This window comes from Pleurodeles waltl, chromosome 1_1 (genome assembly GCF_031143425.1).
Source record: "Pleurodeles waltl isolate 20211129_DDA chromosome 1_1, aPleWal1.hap1.20221129, whole genome shotgun sequence".
In the NCBI taxonomy this organism is placed as follows: Eukaryota; Metazoa; Chordata; class Amphibia; order Caudata; family Salamandridae; genus Pleurodeles; species Pleurodeles waltl.
In genome coordinates this window covers 788,915,403-788,936,614 of record NC_090436.1, presented here as the reverse complement: position 1 = coordinate 788,936,614, position 21,212 = coordinate 788,915,403, and the positions used below count along the sequence as shown (strand labels likewise).

The following is a 21,212-nucleotide window of genomic DNA, read 5'->3' as shown; positions in this document are numbered from 1 at the left end:
CATTCAAGGAAAAAACTCACCTCAATGAAAAAGATGGCGTAGGACCGCCTGTCCAACAAGTGAATCAGCTCTTTGTGTTGATTCCAAACAGTAATGCTGCATGAAAGAATGCGTAGTCTTCCACATTGCAGCCTGACATATCTTGTCCAAGGCGATCCCTTGAAATAGAGCAACCAATGTGGAAACTGCTCTTGGAGAGTGTGCTTTCGGGCGGCTAGTTAATGGTTTTCCCACCTTTGTGTGGCAAAACTGAATGGTGGATGCAATCCAATGAGCTATCGTAGCCTTAGTAACTCCTGTATCCTGTATCCTGACGACCTTGGACCTATGAGACTAATAGCTGGTCTGTCTTCCGGAGCTGTTTAGTACGCTGAAGGTAGAACTTCAAGCATCGTTTGATATCCAGTGTGTGGAGAGTCCTTTCGGCCACCATTGATGGATTCGGGAAGAAGGTTCTTAATATCACTGGTTCGGTCAAATGAAAAGATGAAGGCACCTTAGGGATGTATCTCAGGTTTGTTCTAAGAAAAACATAGTCATCGGAAAAATAAAGGTAGGGTTCCTTAGTGGTAAAGGCCTGTATATCACGGACTCTTCTCGTGGACGTAAGAGCAAGAACAGTTGCTACCTTCCATGTAATATATTTCAGCTCCGCTCTGTGAATAGGTTCGAACAGGGCTTTCATTAATGGTGAAAGATCTACGTTTAAATGCCATTGGGGGCACAGGTGGTTGCACTGGAGGGAAAGTGTGAAACAGACCCTTCATAAACTGTTTGATTAGTCTGAATGAACCAAGGGAAGGCGTATACGCAGAGCATCTGTAAGATGATATAGCAGCCAAACGGACCTTAACAGATGCATGAACGAGCCCAGCCTTTGATAGAGCGAGAAGGTATGATATAATTTGCTCTGGCAAGACCTTTAACGGATGCAAATTGTTTTGATGGCACCAGATACAAAACCTCTTCCATTTGAGCCTGTTAGTCCTGTTTGTACTGTCAGCTTGTGCCCTAGACAAAATTACTTTGCATTCTTCATCAATGCTCATGCCCTGGAATTCATAGAATTCAGGAGCCATGCGTGCAATTGGAGAGATGGTGGATCGGGATGAAATATCTGACCTTGACTCTTCGTTAGAAGGTCATTCTTGCAGGGAAGACGTAAGGGATGGGCCACTGATAGGAGGAGTTCCGTGTAACCATACGGTCTGGGCCACCTGGGTGCTATAAGTATGAGCTTGCAACTCTCTGACTTCATCTTCTTCAAAAGCACGGGGATCAATGGGAAGGGGGGAAAAGCATATGCAAAGATCCCGGACCATCGCATCAAAAGAGCATTCCCCCACAACCCTGGGAGTGGGTATCGACTGGCATAAAATTGGCATTTGGTGTTCTGATTGGTGGCAAATAGATCCAGGTTTGGCCGTCCCCAGCATAGAAAGATGCTGTCTAGTTCCCTCTGATTGAGTGCTCATTTGTGGCAGTTGTCGTCCATCCTGCTGAGAGAGTCCACTAGGGTGTTGTTGATAACTGGAAGGTGTTCCACTCTCAGACAAATCTTGTGAAATGTGAGACATTCCCACAGAGATTGAGCTTCTCTTGAGAGGGAAAGAGATCTAGTTCCTCCCTGCTTGTTGACGTAGAACATGCTTGTTGTGTTGTCTGTGCGGACCAACACTGAAGAACCTGAAATCCGCAGAAGGAACGCTTTGAGCGTAAGAAATATTGCCTTTAACTCTAGCAGATTTATGTGCAGTCTCCTCTGCACGCTCGACCATTTCCCTTGAATACACATGTCTTGCAGATGACCTCCCCAGCCCTTCCATGAAGCATCTGTTGTGATAATGAAATCTGTCATTGGAGTTAGAAAGGTCAATCCCTGAGAGAGATGGTCGGTCTGGGACCACCACCATCCTTGGTGTAATATTGATTGAATCCTTTAAAGGACCCTTGAGATTGGGTCCATTGTAGCTGTAATTCCTCCTGTAATGGTCTCAGTTTCAACCTTGCTAGGTGGGCTAAGGTGATTGATGAAGAAATCATACCTAGGAGTGACTTGAACATTCGTACTGAAACTGACCTTCTTTTTGAGTCCTTGATAGCCGTGTTGGTCAGTTTTTGTTGCCGTGCCTTTGAAAGATAAGCCTTGCTCTTGGAGGTGTCGAGTTCAGCGCCCAAAAAGACTATCTTACATGTCGGAAGAGTGAACGATTTTTGGGAGTTTACTGTTAGACCTAGATTGTGAAATAGTCCTAGGCACGCGTTGGTAGCCTTGAACTCCAGCTGTGATGTAAGAGCCTTTATCAGCCAGTCGTCCAGATATGGGAAGACTTGAAAACCTTTGTTGTGAAAGAAAGCTGCTATCAGAGCGAGACATTTGGTGAAGATTTTTGGCGCCGACTTTAAGCCGAATGGGAGGACTTTGAATTGATAATTGGCACCGGCCACAGTGAAGCGGAGATATTTGCGATGCTTTACATGTATCGGTGTGTGGAAATAGGCATCCTCGAGATCCAACAATGTAATCTGCAGTGTTCAGAAGGTGCAGGATATCCGACAGAATGATCATACAAAAGGATTGTTTCCTTAGAAACTTGTTCACTTTTCTGAGGTCTAGGATTGGTCTCCATTCCCCCGACTTTTTCCTAATTAGAAAGACACAGGAATAGAATCCGAGTCCCTTCTGTTGCACAGGGACCTCTTCTATCGCCCCCTTGGAGAGCATTATGAAAACCTCTTGCTGAAGCATGTGAATATGAAGTGGTTGCACTTTTCCCAGTGGGTGGTTTTTGTACAAATTCCAGTGTATGACCTTGAGCCACTATAGCCAGCACCCATTTGTACGATGTTATGTTTTTCCAATTCTGAAGATAGTTTGAGATGTTCGCTCCCACTTGATGGAATTGTGGAAAATCTGGAAGTGTAGCCAGTGCCAGACAAGGATCATTGCTTGCGAGGTTGATCCCAGGTTTGAGGGCTCTGTTTTCTTCTCCCACCCTACCTGATGTAGGAGGCCTTGGATGGCTGCCTGTACGCCTGTTGATAGGCCGGTGTAAATTGAGGCTGTTGGTACTGCCTACGATAGGAGCCATGAAACGTAGAGAAACCCCTATGTCTTGCTCCCCGAAAGGGCTGTTTCCTGTACGGCAAGGTACCCAGAGAACAAGCAGTGTCCGTGTCAGTCTTGATGGCCTGTAAGGCATCATCTATATGCTTGCTGAAGAGAGTTTCTGCATCATAGGGCACATCTAATATCCTGGACTGGACCTCTGGCCTGAAAGAGATTGCTTTTAACCATCCCTGATGGCGCAGTACAGCTGACGAAAGCCTGAAGAGGCTACGGGCCAGATGTATTAAGAAAGGCCTTTGCGAATCGCAAATAGCAATTTTTAAGAAATCGCTATTTCTGAGTCGCAATATGCCATGTATCACTTATGCGATTCGGAATTAGCGATTTCTTAAAAATCGCTATTTGTGGTTTGCGAGGCCCAAATACCGAATCGCAATTTGCGAGAACGCAATTTGCGATTCGGTAATTGAAAATCGCAAATTGCAAGAACGCACACCTGGAAGAGCCTGATGACATCACAAGCAGGAAGTGAGTCATCCCAGGCAGTTCGCAGGTGCCACACCCAAAGGAGCGCTCAGAGAGAGACAGCCCAGCCACAGTGAGCAAGTCTGTGAACAAGGCAGGACTGCACAACCACGATGGGCACCTCTGCACAGGGAAAAGAGAAGGGAGAAAGGAAAAGGAAACTCAAGTTTAGTGAGCAGGAACTGGAGGTGCTCACAGAGAAGGTGGTGAGGAGCCATGACCGTTTGTTTGGTATAAGCTCCCTCCAGGTGCCTGAGAGTGAAAAGCACAGACTCTGGGCAGACATTCAGACAAAAATCTGCGCTGTGGGAGTTGCGCAGCGCTCTGTTGAGGAGATAAAGAAGAGGTGGTACGACCTGCGTTCCCGTGCCAAGAAGAGGGTGGCAAGATGACTGCAGGAGGCAAGGAGCACAGGAGGAGGACCACCCACCGTGACACCGTCCACCCCGATGGAAGACCTGGTGGAGTCGACACTCCTCCCAGAAGCTGTCAGTGGGGTCACTGACATCGACACATCCGGCACACCAAGCACCAGTAAAGTTAAGTGCAATATTGAAATGTAAGCCCATTTGTGTATGTACAAATGCCCCTTAGGAATCAGGAAGTAGTTTAAAGCATTGTGAGAAGTAGTCCATTCCACATCTTAGAAGCGGCACAACAATGCCTTATGGGAGTGGTAGTCCACAACCCAGAGCTGAAAGTAGCACATAGAATGTAATTAGACCGAGCGACACCCAGAAGAACACAATACCCACAACATAGTGATATGATGTAACTGTACATTTATTACCATTGTGTGACCTTTGGTGATACATGCATAACTGACATGCTGCACATTGTCGTTGCAGGTGGCCCAGGCCCAGCAGCATCTGCAAGTGCCGTTGCAGGGGATACTGAAACCCACCCTGCATCTGACTCAAATACCAGTGAGTCACAGAATATAGCGCCCATCAGACGCAGGGCTAGGGCTGTACCGCTACCCGAGATGAGCCAGGATTCTGATGACATGTGGGATGACGGACACACACCTTCCCCAGATGGCAGATGCACTGTGATGCAGGAGTCCCAGCCCCAGCGTAGCACAACACCCTCGCAGGAGGCCTTCCTATGCAGGCGCACAGCATATTGAAGCAGGAGAGGGACCATCAGTTTTTGGTGGGCTGGAATCTACTATGTTGAAGCAGCAGCGCCTGCAAAACAGAAAAATCGCATCTTTACAAAGGCAGATGCAGGCACACAATTCAAACATGGGGGGGCTGCATCGGCAGTTGGAGTGCCTCAATTCCAACCTCACTAAACTCCATGAGGGACAGCTCCAAGCCTCTGAGAACACCAGGGAGCTGACAAGTGCAGTGAGGGAACTGTGTACAGAGTTGCGGCACGACAGAGTCAGCCACCGCAGGAAGGAGAGGCATTTTATAGGGATGTTTGGTGGTTTCTGTCGCTCAGACGATCGCCTTGCAAATTCAACAGCCCTCATATCGCGGCGTGCTGTAGCCGCACAGGTGGAGGCAGCGCACAGCAGTAGGGATGTGGCGCAAGGACTGGTGCAGATCACAAATGTACTTGACAATATGCTGGGTAACCGCCCGCCACACCCAGTGAACTGGGACTGGGGGACACTGAGGACACATCTAGCCTCAGCAGCATAGCTGTGCCCACCACTGATGCTAGGCGTCGCAGTGCCAGGCACAGCACTGTCACTGAGGCTGACAACAGAGGTGCCAGTGAGGCCACTGCGCACTCGAGTGGTTTGCGTGGCCGTAGAAAGTGAAAGTAATGGCCACAAAGGACTGTTTATCACTGTGTCATACAGTAAACTATGATTGAATAGTGAGATACTGTTATCTGCTTTTCTTTTAGTTACTTAACCTTATTTGTGCTGCTATTGAAACTTATGTTACCTGACGTTAAGGTAATAAATTTTCTAACTACAAGTACACGTCAGTGAAGTTGTGCTGTCATTACTTACATCTGAAATGGTTGTGCGCGATGTCAGCATGCCTTTGCCTGCCCTCTGCGGCACTGGTCCTGTCAGCTGGCTGTAGGGGGGGTATGGGATCATCATCCTCATCAGAGTCAGATATTTCCACAGGTATGCCCCTAGTGGTAGCTATATTGTGCAAGATCGCACAAGTAGCCACTATTCTACATGTCTTCTCCGGGCTGTACTGTAGTGCCCCTCCACTTTTGTGGAGGCACCAGAAGCGACTCTTCAGCAGCCCAAAGGTGCGCTCCACCACATTGCGGGTTGCCCTGTGTGCTGCATTGTATCTCCGTTCTGCAGGTGGTGTAGGATTTAGGTAGGGCGTCATCATATAGGTGCGCACTGCGTAGTCACTGTCTCCTGGAAGGAACAGAGGGTATGATTAGTAAGTGAGCCATCAGACACCACAACGGTATCAATGCGCCAGTGTTCAGAGTGCCAATACCTAGTAGATATCCTTCACCAAACTCCCCAGCTAGCAGTCTTGTGTGAATCCCGCTGTGGCGAAAGATGTATGAATCATGTGTGCTCCATGGGTACCTGGTGACGAGATCAGTTATGATATAGGAGGCATTGCATATCACCTGTATATTTATTGAATGTTGGTATTTATGGTTGCGGTACACATACTCTGTGGCCGATGGTGGACAGATTGCAACATGTGTCCCATCTATAGCACCTAGGACGTGGGGGAACTGTGCTATCTGGTATAAATCTATTTTTGTCTGCTGTATTTCCTGTGGGGTGTTGGGGAATCTGATGTACTGGTGTATCTTACTCAGCATGACGTTGATAAATGCATTGAAAAATCTAGAGAGGGCACTCTGTGATACCCCTCCAGCTGCTGCTATGACCCCTTGATAGCTCCCTGAGGCAAGTAGGTGCAGGGAGCATAATACCTGCACATGTGTGGGTATGCTATTGGTCCTGTGTGTTGTGCGCTGCAGTATAGGTTGTAGCTCAGCTATCAAGTCAAGTATAATGGCTGAGCTTAACCTGTACTTCTCAAAAATTTCCTCCTCAGTCTGGTCAAAAAGGGTAAAGCGCACTCTGAAAATTTGCTCCTGTCTCCTCCTCCCTCTCCTCAAACCTGCCAAGATCCTCATTCTCCCCGCCATGACGTAGAGTACAGCCATTGTGGAAAAGAGTCTGAGGCATTCTGGGCCTCTTTATATAGGTTGCACCTCGTTACCACCTGGTTTCACTTAGTGGTATTTTGCATGTGCAAAAGGCCATTCTGCAAAAAATCACAATTTGCGATTTTTTGATGCATCGAATTGCGACTTGTTTTTGCGTGTCGCATTTTGAGTCTCGCAATTTCCGACTTGAAATACTGAATTGCTAATTGCGATTCGGTATTTCATGTTGCAAATTGCGAGCCGCAAAATGCGAAACGCAAAAACAAGTCGCAACGAAAAAAAACGCTATTTTTGCGGTTTCTTATTTTTGGTCTGCGAATGCCTTTCATGCATCGCAGACCACGTTTTTGCATTCGCAAACGGCCAATTTGTGCGATTCTCACCGTTTGTGAATGCAAAAACACTTGATACAGCTGGCCCTATATCGAGAGGGCAGTCAATGATCTCTTCTGAAGTACGTTCTCCCTCCTGCAGAATTTTACATGCCTCAGGTTGTCTGTTCTCAGGAATGAGCTCTAGGAAGGCGTTCATGTCAGACCACAAATGGCGATCATAGCGACCCAAAATCGCTAGAGAGTTGGCTGCACGGACAATTATAGCTGACATGGCCGAGAATCTCTTGCCCACGTTGTCCAGGCGCCTGCCTCCCTTATCTGGAGGGGTAGATATAGGCGTCGATGGATTCTTGGAGCGCCTTTGAGCAGCTTGAGAAATGACCGAATCTGGCTTTCGATGCCCTGTCAAACATGCTGGAGAGTCCTGTGTAGCCTTGTACTTTTTATCCAGCTTTTGTGGAACTAGTGGAACAGTAGCTGGATTCTCCATAGTTGTAATGCCTTCACTCCAAATAAAGTCTATGATTGTTATTGCCCTCACCGACTCTCTTGCCTGTTCTTTAAAGTCATGGAGGAAGCATTCCGACTGTGAGACAAAAGTTGGTAAATGAAACCGTGTGGCCGCTCTATCCATTAAATTACGAAAACCTCCTGTATCCTCCAGTGAAGCATCCGATGGACGAGGACGAGGAGGTGGTGGTGATGGAGTAGACGCTAAATATTCATCCCATTCATTGTTAGGATGTTGGGGTGTTGAAATCTCTCCTTCTTCTCTTTCATCTTTCCGAATAGGAGACATCCTCTCTGGAAGGGGCAACTATTTTAGACTGCGGTGTAAGCCTAAGAGTTGCTGCAGGTAGAGGTATACTCCTTGAGACGAAGGAAGAGGCAGTTGCGTCTCAGCTGCTGTTGGAAACCTCCTCTTATAATCCTGTAACATAGACTGCAAGTCTTGAATTAAAGAGACAGGCATTTGCACAGTGTCTCTTGGATGATGTAAAGGTTCATAATAGCGTCTTTGATGAGTATAATAAGATTGATACTGTGTTCATACTCATCCTCATCTCCCTCCTCCTGATACTTGACATGTAACTGGGATGGGCTGTGTGCATCACTAAACGGCCCTTCATCTGACTCTTCCCAGTCTAGCAGATGACTAAGAAGTAAGGTTGTTACCTTACTTGGTTATGTATCTGCCGGGTAAACAGTCGACCTAGACATTGTGGTAATTTTCACTGTGGCTTGAAGGTCGGGAGATCCAGAGGAAATGGGGATCATGCTGCCTTGATTGACAGGAACTAGTGGCATCATCGATGACGATGGTCTTGTCGACGGAGCTGGTGTCGTCGATTTTTCCGCCAGCAACGGTCTCGTCGACAGTGGTGTCAACGACGATGCTCTTGTCGACGATGGTGTAGACGGCGGTGCCCTGGGCGTTGATGTTCTCATTGACGTACCCTTCAACGATGAGGTCTTTTCTGGAGCAGCTCTCGTCGACGGCTCTGATGGATGCAACTCATCCATGACTCTGAGTGAAGGAATTGGAGCCTTTAGAACAGATGTCGACGCAGTCGACGACGGTCTCGCCGACAAGACGGTGGAGACGATGACTGTGAAACCGTTGTCGTCGTCACTGTCGTTGACGGTTGTGTCAACATCGACTTGAATTTAAGAGAAACTTTTCTAGGAGTGGAAGGCTCTGATGAAGGAGAACGGTGATGGGACTCCTTTTCGCAACGAGAAGAGGAGGGCTTAGATTAAATTGAGCTTTGTATGTTCTTGGCACCCACGTAATGGTGCGTCTTGTGGTGTTTTCTGGATTTCTCAGCCTGCCCCAGGTCCGCAGATCTGGACCTTTTATGAGGTCTTTCTGAATCACTCTCCTCACCATAAGTACAGGATTTAACTTGTAACCAGAGTAACAGTCTTCCTTCTCCGTCTTCGCAGAGAAGGTGCAGCATATCTTCCAGTCTTTTACCTGATGTACAGGATGCAAGCAATATAAACAGTCCTTATGTGGATCATCCACATGCAGCCTCTTCTTGCCACAGGTCTTACAAGGGCGAAAAAGGCCTTTTCTGGAAGAATGGTACATTTTTATAAAGACAAAGTTGTCTTGAGAGGAAAAAACTAAGCAGAGCTCAGGAAGACTCCCTTCACACGACATGCAGTAGAAAACCTGAGGGAATGAGCCTCTCTGGGGAATATTCTAGAGGGTGCTGGAGCCTGATTGGTCATAAGTCAAGTTTGGTTCTTTTTTTATTTTTACAAAAGGACGTGGATAGGCTATATGTGTGTGATTTTGCTAGCATTATAGCCTATGGACATTTTTTACTCACTCCTTTTTTCATGTACCGTGGGACTCCCACATCGACGAAGGGGATGATTCAAGCATGTGAATTTATGAAAGATTCAATACTGGATAATTAACTCTAATTGGCTGCACTGTGGTCTACCTAATATGACCTTGGTTGCCTGGATCCTTTGATTACTAGATGCCCTGGTGTCAGTACATGGTTTGATAGGCCACAAGCCAATAAAAAAGTGCAACTTAGAAATCTCATGCACTCTAAATTGGATGGTTTACAACCCAATCCACTATCAATGTTGCAGGACTAGGAATGAAAGGCGCTGCACTGTAAATGGCGCTTAGTGCTGCTATTCAGTTTGTTAATATGAGCGCTCCTGAAAAAAAGAACAATGGCATTGGCTGAGACTTTAACACAATGTCAGTATGGCATATTTTGGCAGTACGGGAAAGGCAATATGAAGTAATACCAAACAAAATATCAAACTGTTTAATATTTGTTTAGAGTCTATTTCACCTCTACTCGTCTGAAAAACATTGAAACTCATCAGTGACAACTCTACATGCCTACATAATGCAGGTTCCATCACACTATGGTGTGGGAAAGAACACCCACAGCTGAATTCCTGAATACTGCTGGTAAGACTGCTCAAACCTACAAACCATGAAGTTGAGTGCATATTAGCTAGATATTATCTAGAGCCTTTCACCAGATCTATTATGGGTGAGTGACTTGGTTAAGAGATTCTAAATCAAATGACAAATGCAATCTACTGTGGTGTTGAACTGGGCTAGCACTATATACAATATCTGGAGCAGATACTAAAATGAGTTGCATGTAATGTTAAGCCTGCTGACTCTAAATGAGCAAACTGTTTATAGTTAAACATATGAACTTGAAGCTGAACAACCTGGCGGTTTTTGCTGGCGGGGGGGCGTCCTGTCTCCTGCCGGAAGACCCCCTGCAAGCAGGTAAGTCGCAGGAGACCCCTATCAGTGCCAGGGAGGGAATTCCCACTGATAGTGCCATAATGACATGGGCATGGACTGAAGTCTCCAGCCCAGCGGTCGTTACCATCGTGGCAGTCTGTGTGGTACATTGGTGGTTTGGCATTGGCCAAACCACCAATGTCATATTAGTGGAGGTAGGTACCGCCCCAGCCTGTTGGCGGTAATACCTCCACTATGCCACCGACCGCCGGGGTCGTAATGACCCCCTTAATTTGAAAAGGAAAATCTTGTTTGCCAAGTGGCTGGGAATAGGTAGATATGGACTGTTTACGAGAGGGAAGATGCAGGCTCAACACACCCAAAATCCTGGAATGCTGTGTTCAGGTCCTCATGCTTATGAAGGATACGCCAGTGCTTGAGTTGTGCCAGGCAAGGTGGATGCAAGATCCTCGTGGCTACTGGGTTGTTCCCTTCTTTGAAGCAACTTTAATTCACACATCAAATCACAAGGCCACCCTCCTTGTCCTCTTTTCAATGAAGTGTGGTCTTCGGACTGGTCACTAATGCTTTTTCCTTTACACCATAGGTGACAAGAGCAGGGCTTCTCCAGATATCCCTCAGACAATACATAGAACACACATCCCATAAGCAAGTAAGGAAGCTAGTTATGTTGGACTGGATTTAATGAACATGGGAGAGTCCAGAGACCTTCTGCCCTCCAGGGAATAAGTAGATGGCCTGTGTCACTAAGCAACAATCAACCTTCTAGTTTCTCCAACTCTTTGTGTGGATGGGGACATCGTGTAGGTCCACCAACTCTCTAAAAGAGCCTAGTGCTCTGCTGTCAAACAGTGGCAACATTGGAATCATCTTAAATGGCTTCAGACTATTGAGTCCGCTCATGAAAACATCACGCAGATGAGCTAAAGTCAAAGAACTGCAGGTTGTCACATATTTCCTTTTAAAGCAAGGATAATCAATGATGCAATGATAATCATTCACTTAGAATGGCAGTTTTATAGCATGCATTTTATGTTACAATATACAAAGAAACACATTACATATTTTTGCTGACTGAAATGTTCCAAATAATCAAACAATGATGTAGGATACATTGAAAAAAGGAACATAGTGACTTGAACATGATTAATCAACGGAAAACAGAAACTACACAAGTAGAATAAACATGGAAGGTATGGGCAGTTGGAGTCTGTCAGAATGGGATTGAATCACAAAGTTTTTCAGGTATTATTTTTTTCCCTTCGGTCTTAGGTGTAAAATACTAGTGAGCTTCCAAGTGTGACTGACAAACCATTTCTTGTGGGCAGATGTGTCTCACTCCAGACTGAAATACTGTGTAAACTTTCAGGAATCACATAAATTACTCACAGAAATCTGAGTAGTCTCTCCTAACTCTTGAGTAAGACAACTACACACAACCTCTACATGGCTTTGTGAATTCAGAAGTATCTGACACCGAAAACAGGTATATGCCACAAGTGCTAGGAGACAAAGGGCCTGATAACCAAGAATAACTTACACTTTTGAGTAAACTGACTATTTTTGAGTAAGTTGACTACTTTTCGGTACTCACAAACTGCACTTTTGTAATGACTTACACTTTTGTAGGGACGTATACTTTTGTAGTACGTCTCGCACTACTTATGGCCAACCACTGGTACTGCAACATGCTATACAAACGTGTGCATTGCTACAAAAAAGCTGTTTGTGAACATAGAAAAAGAGTAAACTTACTCAAAAGCGTACTTTATTACAAACCTACATTTTAGGACTACAAAACATACTATAAAACGTACTACAAAATACAGTTCGTGAATCAGGCCCAACCTTTGGATCTCGGCTCAACAATAAATGACAGATCCAGACTGGAAATTAATTGAACACTTGCAGCCACGAATAACTGGCTGATGAAACACTTTCCAATGCGTTCATGGCAAAGAACCCAGTTGTATCAGAAACAATGTTTGGCTGTGACTTTGTCAATCTTGCCTTTTTTCACGAGGAACGGTTTGACATTTTGTAGAGGGATCAGAATTTGGCCCATTTAGGCCTGAAGTAAGCAGTGCTTTCTGAATTCGGTTTGGTCCATGTATTTCCTGTTGACAAGAACAATGTTACTAAGCTGGATTTCAGACATCCTTCGTTACATATTGAATTTCCCGAAGCAGTTCATGCGCCAGCTCCATTGTCCTTTCATTTTTTAATCCAGGAATATTAAGTATGCGTGCAGTCTGTGCCAGAATGTTAGAAACGTCGCTTGCTGCAGCCTCTGTCTGAGTCATCTGAGGGTGGGAAAAAGGAAGGAAAGGGGACAAAAAACATCTTGTAATGCTCTTCAATATTTTCCAAACAAATGAATGACATTTTGTTCTCTGCGCTAATCATGTAAGAAGCCACACCAGGCAGAAGTTGTTTTGTGCTCTTTCGAACATGAGGGTAATACACAGGCTCCTTTACTGTGATGGGTAATATGGTTTTCTGTCTGTAGGGTTCAGAGATCTCAAAAACTGGAGATGTCAAGACAGGATATATGATACAGATGAAAAAATACCGCGCCAGTCAATGAATATTCATAAATATCTAATTTTTCATACATCAACCATCCACATGCAAAAATGACTCAAAGATCCCTTTTGACTTAATTTTTTCTTTTAACAATTCCATCAAATAAATTAAAAATTCTAGAACCTCTGAGGTTTACTACATATTTTCCACTATGAATACTAAACCCACTGGAGCCAGGCGATTTCTACATGAAAGAAAAGCATTGGTACTTTCTGTGGGAAGTGTCAGCGAGCTAACTTCAATGTCTGGTTTGAACATCCACATTCTGTCACCAGTGCCCAGTGCAGTTATATTACGCTACTGATCTGGGGGAGGGGGCTCCCTACCAGAGGCCATTATTATTCAAAGTGTGAAAACGTAGTCACAATTTCTTATATCTGGGTGAAAGTCATATTAAAAGTGGCACACAAAGATAGACATTCCCCAGCCCATTATGAATGTGTACAATGGCACACATTTTAAATATTGGTCATCACACAGACCTTATCTGTCAATTAGATATCGCTTAAATGAAACGTCACTGCCACTGAGGACTTCATCAGAGGCCTGGCTTATTATCAGGACTGCCAAAATCAAATCCATTCCCGATCTACAAGTGCTACAAGCCTGTGCTCCCAATCCTTTGGCAGTACACTACAGGTCTGAAAATGCCCTACTGATTCCCTCCCTTTACTTAACTGACAACCTACCTCATCTTCTCAAAGACCCTCATTCTTCCCCTATCTTGTGGAAATTCCCAGACGTTCACTGCCGTCCACTTGTGCTCATGTTCAGTTGAGGACCCATAATGGCCTCTTTCTGTGGGAACGGTCCATCAGTTACTACTTCACAGTCCTTGACAGTATGGTCTCACCACAAACATCGAAGACTTGCATCAAACGTCTGCCACCGCAACAGAACATAGATATTATGGTATTCTAAACCAACAGTACACACTAGAACTAACTTCTGGCACTATCATGTACACAATATGATTCTAAGCCTTATAGGTGGCTGAGGGCTTGCCACCTCAACAGCAGGCACATATCATGTTGTAATCATACTTCACTCTACACCAAAATTACATATGACACATAGCCCCTGGCAACATTATGCTTGCAAAAGGGTCCCTCACCAAAAACCTCAAGAGCACATCGATATCCTCTCCCCAATCTACATCTTTGCCTTTCAGAAGTTAACATCCATGTTCACACAATACTAGACCAAAGTCAAATAATCGGCAAAGATTCCTCCAGAATGAGCAGCTAAGGAGTGCATTAGGGATACATGCACTCCAGCAGAATGAAAAGTACAGCAAAGGCCTTCAGCGCACATGCATTCTTCTACTTATAGATCTTTGCAAACTCGTAAGAGGATGAAGTTGCCCTCCAACCAATATAAGTCATCAAGAAACAAAACATTAGTCTATTCTAATCAAAACGAATACCAAAATGTCCCACTTCTGACTCCAGTCAACAAAAATCCTAGAGATGTAAACTGAAACCAGAAACCAAAAGCGCTATGGGACCACACAAATGTGCTTTACATAGGCAAATAACAATCTCACATTGAGTATTAAAGAACATACAGGATTTCAAGAGCATGTACAAAAACACACTCATACAAATGAGGCCTACAGCACAAAAAATAGATTTGGGCGGGCTTGTTAAAGTATTGAAAATCATGACTTCAGGGGAATTACATTAAGCAAGCTTTAAACGTTCTCAACTAAGAACAAACTAACATATTCTATAACACAGGAATCTCTTCACAAATCAGACGTTCCTGGCGTACCTGACCCAAAGGCTTTGAACCTGATGGCTGATAGTCATATCATACACAGATTGATAACTTCCACAGTTCATAAAAAAACATAAGATTCAGGTATGTCAAGCCTTTGGCCTTTGATGGGGTTGGTCAGACTGGAGTACATTGCTCTCCACGAAGAGCTCCATTCATTCTTAAAGCTACATCCACTTTATAAAAGACCCTCAAACACAAAAACTAAGTAACTGACAAGAACGTGCTTGCAGGAAGAGGAGACTTATGGAACTTGACCAGCTCAGCAGTTCTACTGTATAATGGACCAGTAAGATATGCTGACTGTGCTACGACTTCAAGTGAATCGTTTTTAACGAGTGTTAACTGCAAGAACAAGCCAGCCAGATTCAGCATGTTTGTACTGTGCAGTGCTTTATTAAATGGAATCACTTCCAATTAACAGTGAGTCCATGCATGTCCCAGCCCACTTTAGGGCCTCGAGCGAGGAAGTAAAGAACAGAAGGGGCGCGGCGCGCCCGGCTGCCAGGAACCGCGGCCGCGCCCCCAGCCGAATGCTCGCCTATCGCCGCAACAGTAGGTCCTCCCTCGCCCCCCCAACCCATGGAGGCCCAGGTTTCAGTGGATATAGATGAAAAACACTACGTATCAAACGTGGGGCGAGAGCAGAAGCATCATCTTCCCAAGAACATTCACTAAGACTATAGCCTTTCCAATGAATGAGATATTGGAGATGGTTTTGGAATATATGAGAGTCACACATTTCTTGAACTTCATATTCGGGTTCGTCATTCATCAACAAAGGGGGAGGACATGTGAATTGTCTATGAAAACGGTCAGGTTTATAAGGTTTCAATTGAGAGACGTGAAAAACTGGATGGATTTTCCATGTTAGAGGTAAAAGTAGATGGAAGGATCCTGGATTAATCTTCTGAAGAATACAAAAGGGTCCATAATAATGGGGTTTGAACTTATTTTGTGAAAGACGTAGGGGCAAAAATCTGGAAGAAAGCCAAACTTTATCTTGGACTTGATAAGATGGAGCCTCACATCTTTTCTTATCTGCCATTCTTTTCGTGTGCCTTTTAGTTAACAAAAGATTAGACCGTGTAAGACGCTGAATTCTATGTAATTTTTAGGAAAAAGAGATGATTGCAGGAAGTGTAGAAAAAGTCTTAAGAGTGGCAGGAAAAGGTTTGGGATGAAATCCTTTGGAGCAGAAAAAAAGAGTGGCTTTTGAGGCACTATGTATGGTATTATTGTAAGAAAATTCAGCAATGGGTAAATACGTGGTCCAGTTACTCTGAGTGGAATTACAAAAACAGCAGAGATATTGCTCTGGTCCTTGATTCAGACGTTCCGTCTGCTTATTGGTTTGAGGATGAAATCCAGAAGATAAAGGTACATTGATATTTAGGGTTTTACAGAAGTACTTCCAAAACCGTGATATGTATTGAGGGCCCGATCTGACACAATAACTTGAGGAAGGCCATGGATACGAAAGATTTCTTGGATAAAGATCTTCCTTAATTCTTTAGATGTTGGTAGCTTCTTCAAGGCAGTAAAATGAGCCATTTTTGTAAATGAATCTAGAGTCACCATTATAACTTGGTTTCCCGCTGAGGGAGGTAACGAACACATAAAAATCGGTTTATATTGTATGCCAGTGGCCTGGTGGAACCAGTATAGGTTGAAGTAGTCCTGCAGGCCTCGTATAGGGTATTTTTGCTTGGGCGCAGATGGGACAAGATACCACGTAACTTTCAGCATCTTGCTGAAGTGTAGGCCACCAAAAAGAGCGAAGGAGTAATTCCTGCATAGCTTTGATAGCACGATGACCAGCCACAGGGGTATTGTGACACATTTGTAGTGCCTTTCTTTTCACTTTCTTGGAAGGTTGGAATAACACGTCTTTATGATAGTAGTACCCTTTACTCTTGTGTAATTTTGGACGCAGTTCCTTCATCTCTTGTTCTGAGAGGGTTGAGTACTCAGACTGTACTTGATCGAGGAAAGTCTGGACTAAACCGATTATTTTGTCTGGTTCAATTAGATGCTGTGAAGGGGTGTTAGTACTTTCAGTGTAGCATCGAGATTGAGCATCTGCCAAGATATTTTGAGAACCTGGAATATAGGTAATGTAAAAATCGAATTGGCTAAAGAAAAAGGCCCAACAAGCTTGACGACTGTTTCGGCACTGAAAGTTTCATAGGCATTGTAAATTGAGATGGTCTGTTTTTACTTCAAATGGTTCTTTAGAACCCATGAGGAATTGTCTCCACTCTTGACAAGCTGTCTTCAGAGCTAGGAGTTCTCTTCCCAATACTGAATAATCTTGCCTCAGAATCGGAGAGCACATGGGACAGATAAAATATCAGATGTTCTAATCTGTTGTCGTCCTGTCTTTGTAATAATGCTGCCCAAATAGCTCTTTCTGAAGCATCAGTAACAACTATGAATTGTTTGTTGGTGTCTAGATGCCATTGTATAGATGCTTGGTTGAAGGCTTCTTTTAGGTTTTGGAAAGCATTTTCAGCCACGTCTGTCCAGATGAAACCGTTTCGCAAACTCTCTTTTTTAAGAGTCTGTGTGATTTGACTAGTTTGTTGAGCAAAGTTTGAAATAAATTGACGATAAAAGTCGGCCAGGCCTAAGAAACACTGAGTTTCTTTGATTTATGAGGGGGTTGGCCAATCTAGAATGGCCTGAACCTTCTCTTTATCCATGGAGATACCGATCTGACTAATGTGATATCCTAAATATTTCACCTCTGTCTTATCAAATTCACATTTCTCAGGTTTAAGGTAGAGCTGATGTTGCCTACGTCTGTTCAATACTTGATTTACGTGTTCAGTGTGGAGTTCAGGGTGTCTGGAATATATGAGGATATCATCTAAATAAATCACTGCAGTGTGATTCAACAGGTCAGAAAATACAGAATCCATGAATCTTTGAAAATACAGGGGGCGTTTGTTAAACCAAAAGGCATTACCCTATTTCGAAATGACCAAAAGGTGTACGAAAGGCAGTCTTCCACTCATCACCTTCCTTAATTCTTAAGAGATGGTATGCTCCCCGAAGGTCTAATTTTGTAAAGATCTGTGCCGCCCTAACTGCCTCCAATATGTCTTTGATGCGAGGTAGTGGATATCGGTCTTTTATATTGATTTTATTTAATCCACGAAAGTCTATACAGGGACGTAGATCCTTCGCCTTCTTGGGCACGAGGAAGAGGGGAGACCCAGCAGGAGAAGAAGATGGTGCAATAAGACCACTCTGTAGATTTTCTTGCAGATAGTCCTTGAGTATGTGCTTTTCAGGTTTCGTAAGAGAATACATTCTACCAAAGGGAACAACCGCTCCAGGTTCCAGGAGAATGGTACAATCGTAGTCTCTATGTGGAGGTAGTACTGGTTTTGAGGGTTTTTGGAACACGTCTATATAATCCAGATAGTGACTAGGTACCCCTTGAATAGAGTTTATGGAACACCCTAATTCAGGTTCTGTGGATAACATCTTCTTTGGGGACCAATAGTTTTCAGGTGCATAGCAATGGTCTTGACAGAATTTGGAAGACAGAGAAATAGTTCTGGTTTCCCAACTGATATACGGGTTCTGTCGCATAAACCAGGGTATTCCTAAGATTATTGTATGATTAGGAGAGGAGATTAAATCAAAAGAGACATGTTCCTAATGCTTTCCAAAGTGTAGACATAGGGTAGGAGTGGTACTGATGACAGGACCGGATGCTAATAGTGATCCATCTACAGTATGCACTTGTTCTGTAACGTCCTTCGGTAGTCATGGAATTTGTTGTTTCTTGGCCCAGGTCTCATCCATATAAATTCCACTGGCTCCACAGTCTAATAATACCAAAGCTCTTTCTTCCCGACCGTCAGGTAATTGCAGGGTAACAGGTAACAAAAACAGGACAGTTGCATCTTCTTTGGAAGAACTGATTGACGGTATCACAGAAAATCCCGTCACCGCCCTTCTCACAGAAGAAGGGAATTGGCGTTTCCCGAGGACTTCACAGGACGGACTGGGCAAGTACTGAGCGAGTGGCAACAGCTCCACAATACAGACATAATCCTTTTCTCTGTGTATTTTTGCGCTCACTAGTAGAGAGAGGACCACGGGCGGTGTCTATTTGCATTGGTTCCCCTTCTGTTGCCTCCCTTAATTCAGGACAAGGCTCTTCGGAACGATGAACGATTGTACGTGGGTTTCCTGCATGAGAAGGTCCACGATTCATTCTCTTTTCTAGATGGCGTTCTTGTGGACAATAGTCTATGGAGAGCGATAAATCCATCAATCCTCGTAAATCTTCCACTCTAGTGGAATGTACTAGTTCGTCTTTTATTTCGTTTCGCAGACCTCTACGAAAATTAGTCACCAGAGTACGTTCTACCCATTGTCACCTCTGCTGCCAGTTGTTTAAAGCGTGTTATATATTGGAGAACATCTTGGGTACCTTGCTGAATGTCACATAAAGCCTTGTCTGCTGACGCCTCCAATCCTGGGCGTTCAAACATTTGTTTAAATGCAGTGACAAAAGCTGAATAGTCAGACAGCACAGGGTCACTGAAAGATACTAAAGGAGTCGCACAGACGAAGGCAGGACCAGACAAGGCACTGATGAGGTAAACCACCTTTGTTTTATCTTGCGCAAATTGTGTTGGTCGAAAGGCAAAATAGACAGTCAGAGCATCGAGGAATTCTCGTAGCTTATTTTGGATCGTTAGGCACTGCAAGTTGTCACGGGCTACTCGTCGTTTATGTCTTTGGCCCACTGGAACTGCAGAAGGGTCTTGATTCTTGTAGGTTCTGCCTTGACCAAGGTAAAGGTGGTCCTTTCTGGTAGCCACGGTGCTGCAGACGAAGGTACGCCAAAAAGCAGTCCGTGCCCTCCAGAAGGAGTCCCAGAGGAAAAAAAACCCAAAGGGAAAAACCTCTATAGCAGGAACTCCCTGGAACAAAAAGAAGCAAAACGTAGAGTCTTCCAACAGAAAAAAACAATACTGGAAGAAGCTGGAACTAGCGAGGTAAATAACTGGAGACAAAATAACAGGAGCGAAGATCACCACCAAAAGAAGTGTTGCAGCGCAAGGACAACAAGAATCACTCACTTTATATACCCTAAAACAGGAAATGACCAACAGGAAGAACAAAGCCACCATATTGATTGGGAAAGAATCATAGGAACATATAGAGAAAATACGCCATTTTGAAAAAGGGTCCTAAGGCATGCAGGGAAAAAGAAAGTCATGCTGGGAGAAAGAAAGAGCATGGCTGCTACATGTGGATATAAAAAGAAGAGGAAAAGAAGAAAAAAGAGAGAAAAGAAGAAAAGGACAGGCTCACCAGGTTAAGTGAGGGGTAAGGTGCCCACAGTTAATATTGAAGGCACGCCGTGCCCGAGACATGCCAAGGCCCCATGCCCACTCTGGGGCCTTGTGCGAAGAAGTAAAGAACACCAGGAACCGCGGGCCGCACCCCAAGCCGAAAGCTCGGCTCCCGCCGCGGCGTGACACCACATACTCCAAGACAGCCCCCATTCCTACAGCCCATGTGGAGATGATTATGCCCTCCTAAGATATTCAGGAAGTAAGTCCCCACATCAGGGTTGGGGGGGCCTCCAGATGCAGGGTTCCTGGATGAGACTTTTCTCTGCCTGATCTGGATCTCAAGCTTTGCAGAAGATATGGGTAACAGGATAAGGATCATCATCTGCCTTCTCGGGGGACTATACACTGCCTTCATCTACAAGGTTGCAACTTTTTAGTAGTATGCCCTCCTCTCATGAATTGCTGTACGCTTACGTGTAAGTGACTCCAGTTTTGAAATTAAGCGACAAATTGCCAAGTCAACCGCCTGACCAGGGGTCAGGCTTTCCTCCTCTTGGCTTAACTTAGAAAGTCTTCTTTGCTCGATCTTCAAATTACTGGAGAAATTTGTAGGAGGGCCTGACTCTTTGACTCGGTGACGGCAATCTTGAAAGTGCTGACCAAGGATGTTAAAATCAGGGGCTTAAACCAAGATCAATCTGCTCTACTAGATGTTTCTCCATTGTCAGCGAGAGTGGCTGAGATCATGGTTGTGCAGTCTTATGCAGACATTAGCACTCAGGGAGGTAAACCCCAGTGTAAAGAGTTATCCACCAAAATCAATTTGGTTGAAAGTCCAGTGGACTCAATACGCTTTATTTTCAACTCTCCCCCTATTAGCCTGGAGCGGTCTGTCAAAATTATTCCTGTTCAACAGGGTGTATTTCCAATCTTTAAAACATTGACTAAGCAAGAAAATTGTACTGAAGTGTCTCAGGTTCTTCCGCAGATTACTGAAAATAATCTTGAAAATAAATGGAAAAAACTGAAAGGGATGAAAAGACCAATCCAAAGAATTACTAGGAAACGCAGAAGAAGGTTTCGCGTTTTGCCTCCCCGGTAGTAGGCACTAAATGAAGAGGCATAAGGCCATCTACTTGGGGAGTCAGTAGTGGGGCGAGCGATGGAAATCTCTTCTGAACATCCTTCCAGGGTGCTGCCTGCAC

At 44.5% G+C, this 21,212-nt stretch overlaps 1 protein-coding gene across 2 annotated transcripts in view; it reads right to left on the bottom strand.

The window, feature by feature from the left end:
- Positions 1–11,314: 11,314 nt before the first annotated feature.
- FANCC (FA complementation group C) overlaps positions 11,315–21,212 on the bottom strand; it is a 1,679,603-nt gene continuing 1,669,705 nt past the window's right edge. The window contains exon 14 of one of the 2 annotated variants that reach the window (XM_069227967.1): positions 11,315–12,618. In XM_069227967.1, the coding sequence (XP_069084068.1) occupies positions 12,466–12,618 (153 nt within the window). In that variant the 3' untranslated portion in view covers positions 11,315–12,465. The remainder of the gene's footprint in view (positions 12,619–21,212) is intronic. The other variant, XM_069227975.1, reaches the window with a different exon arrangement.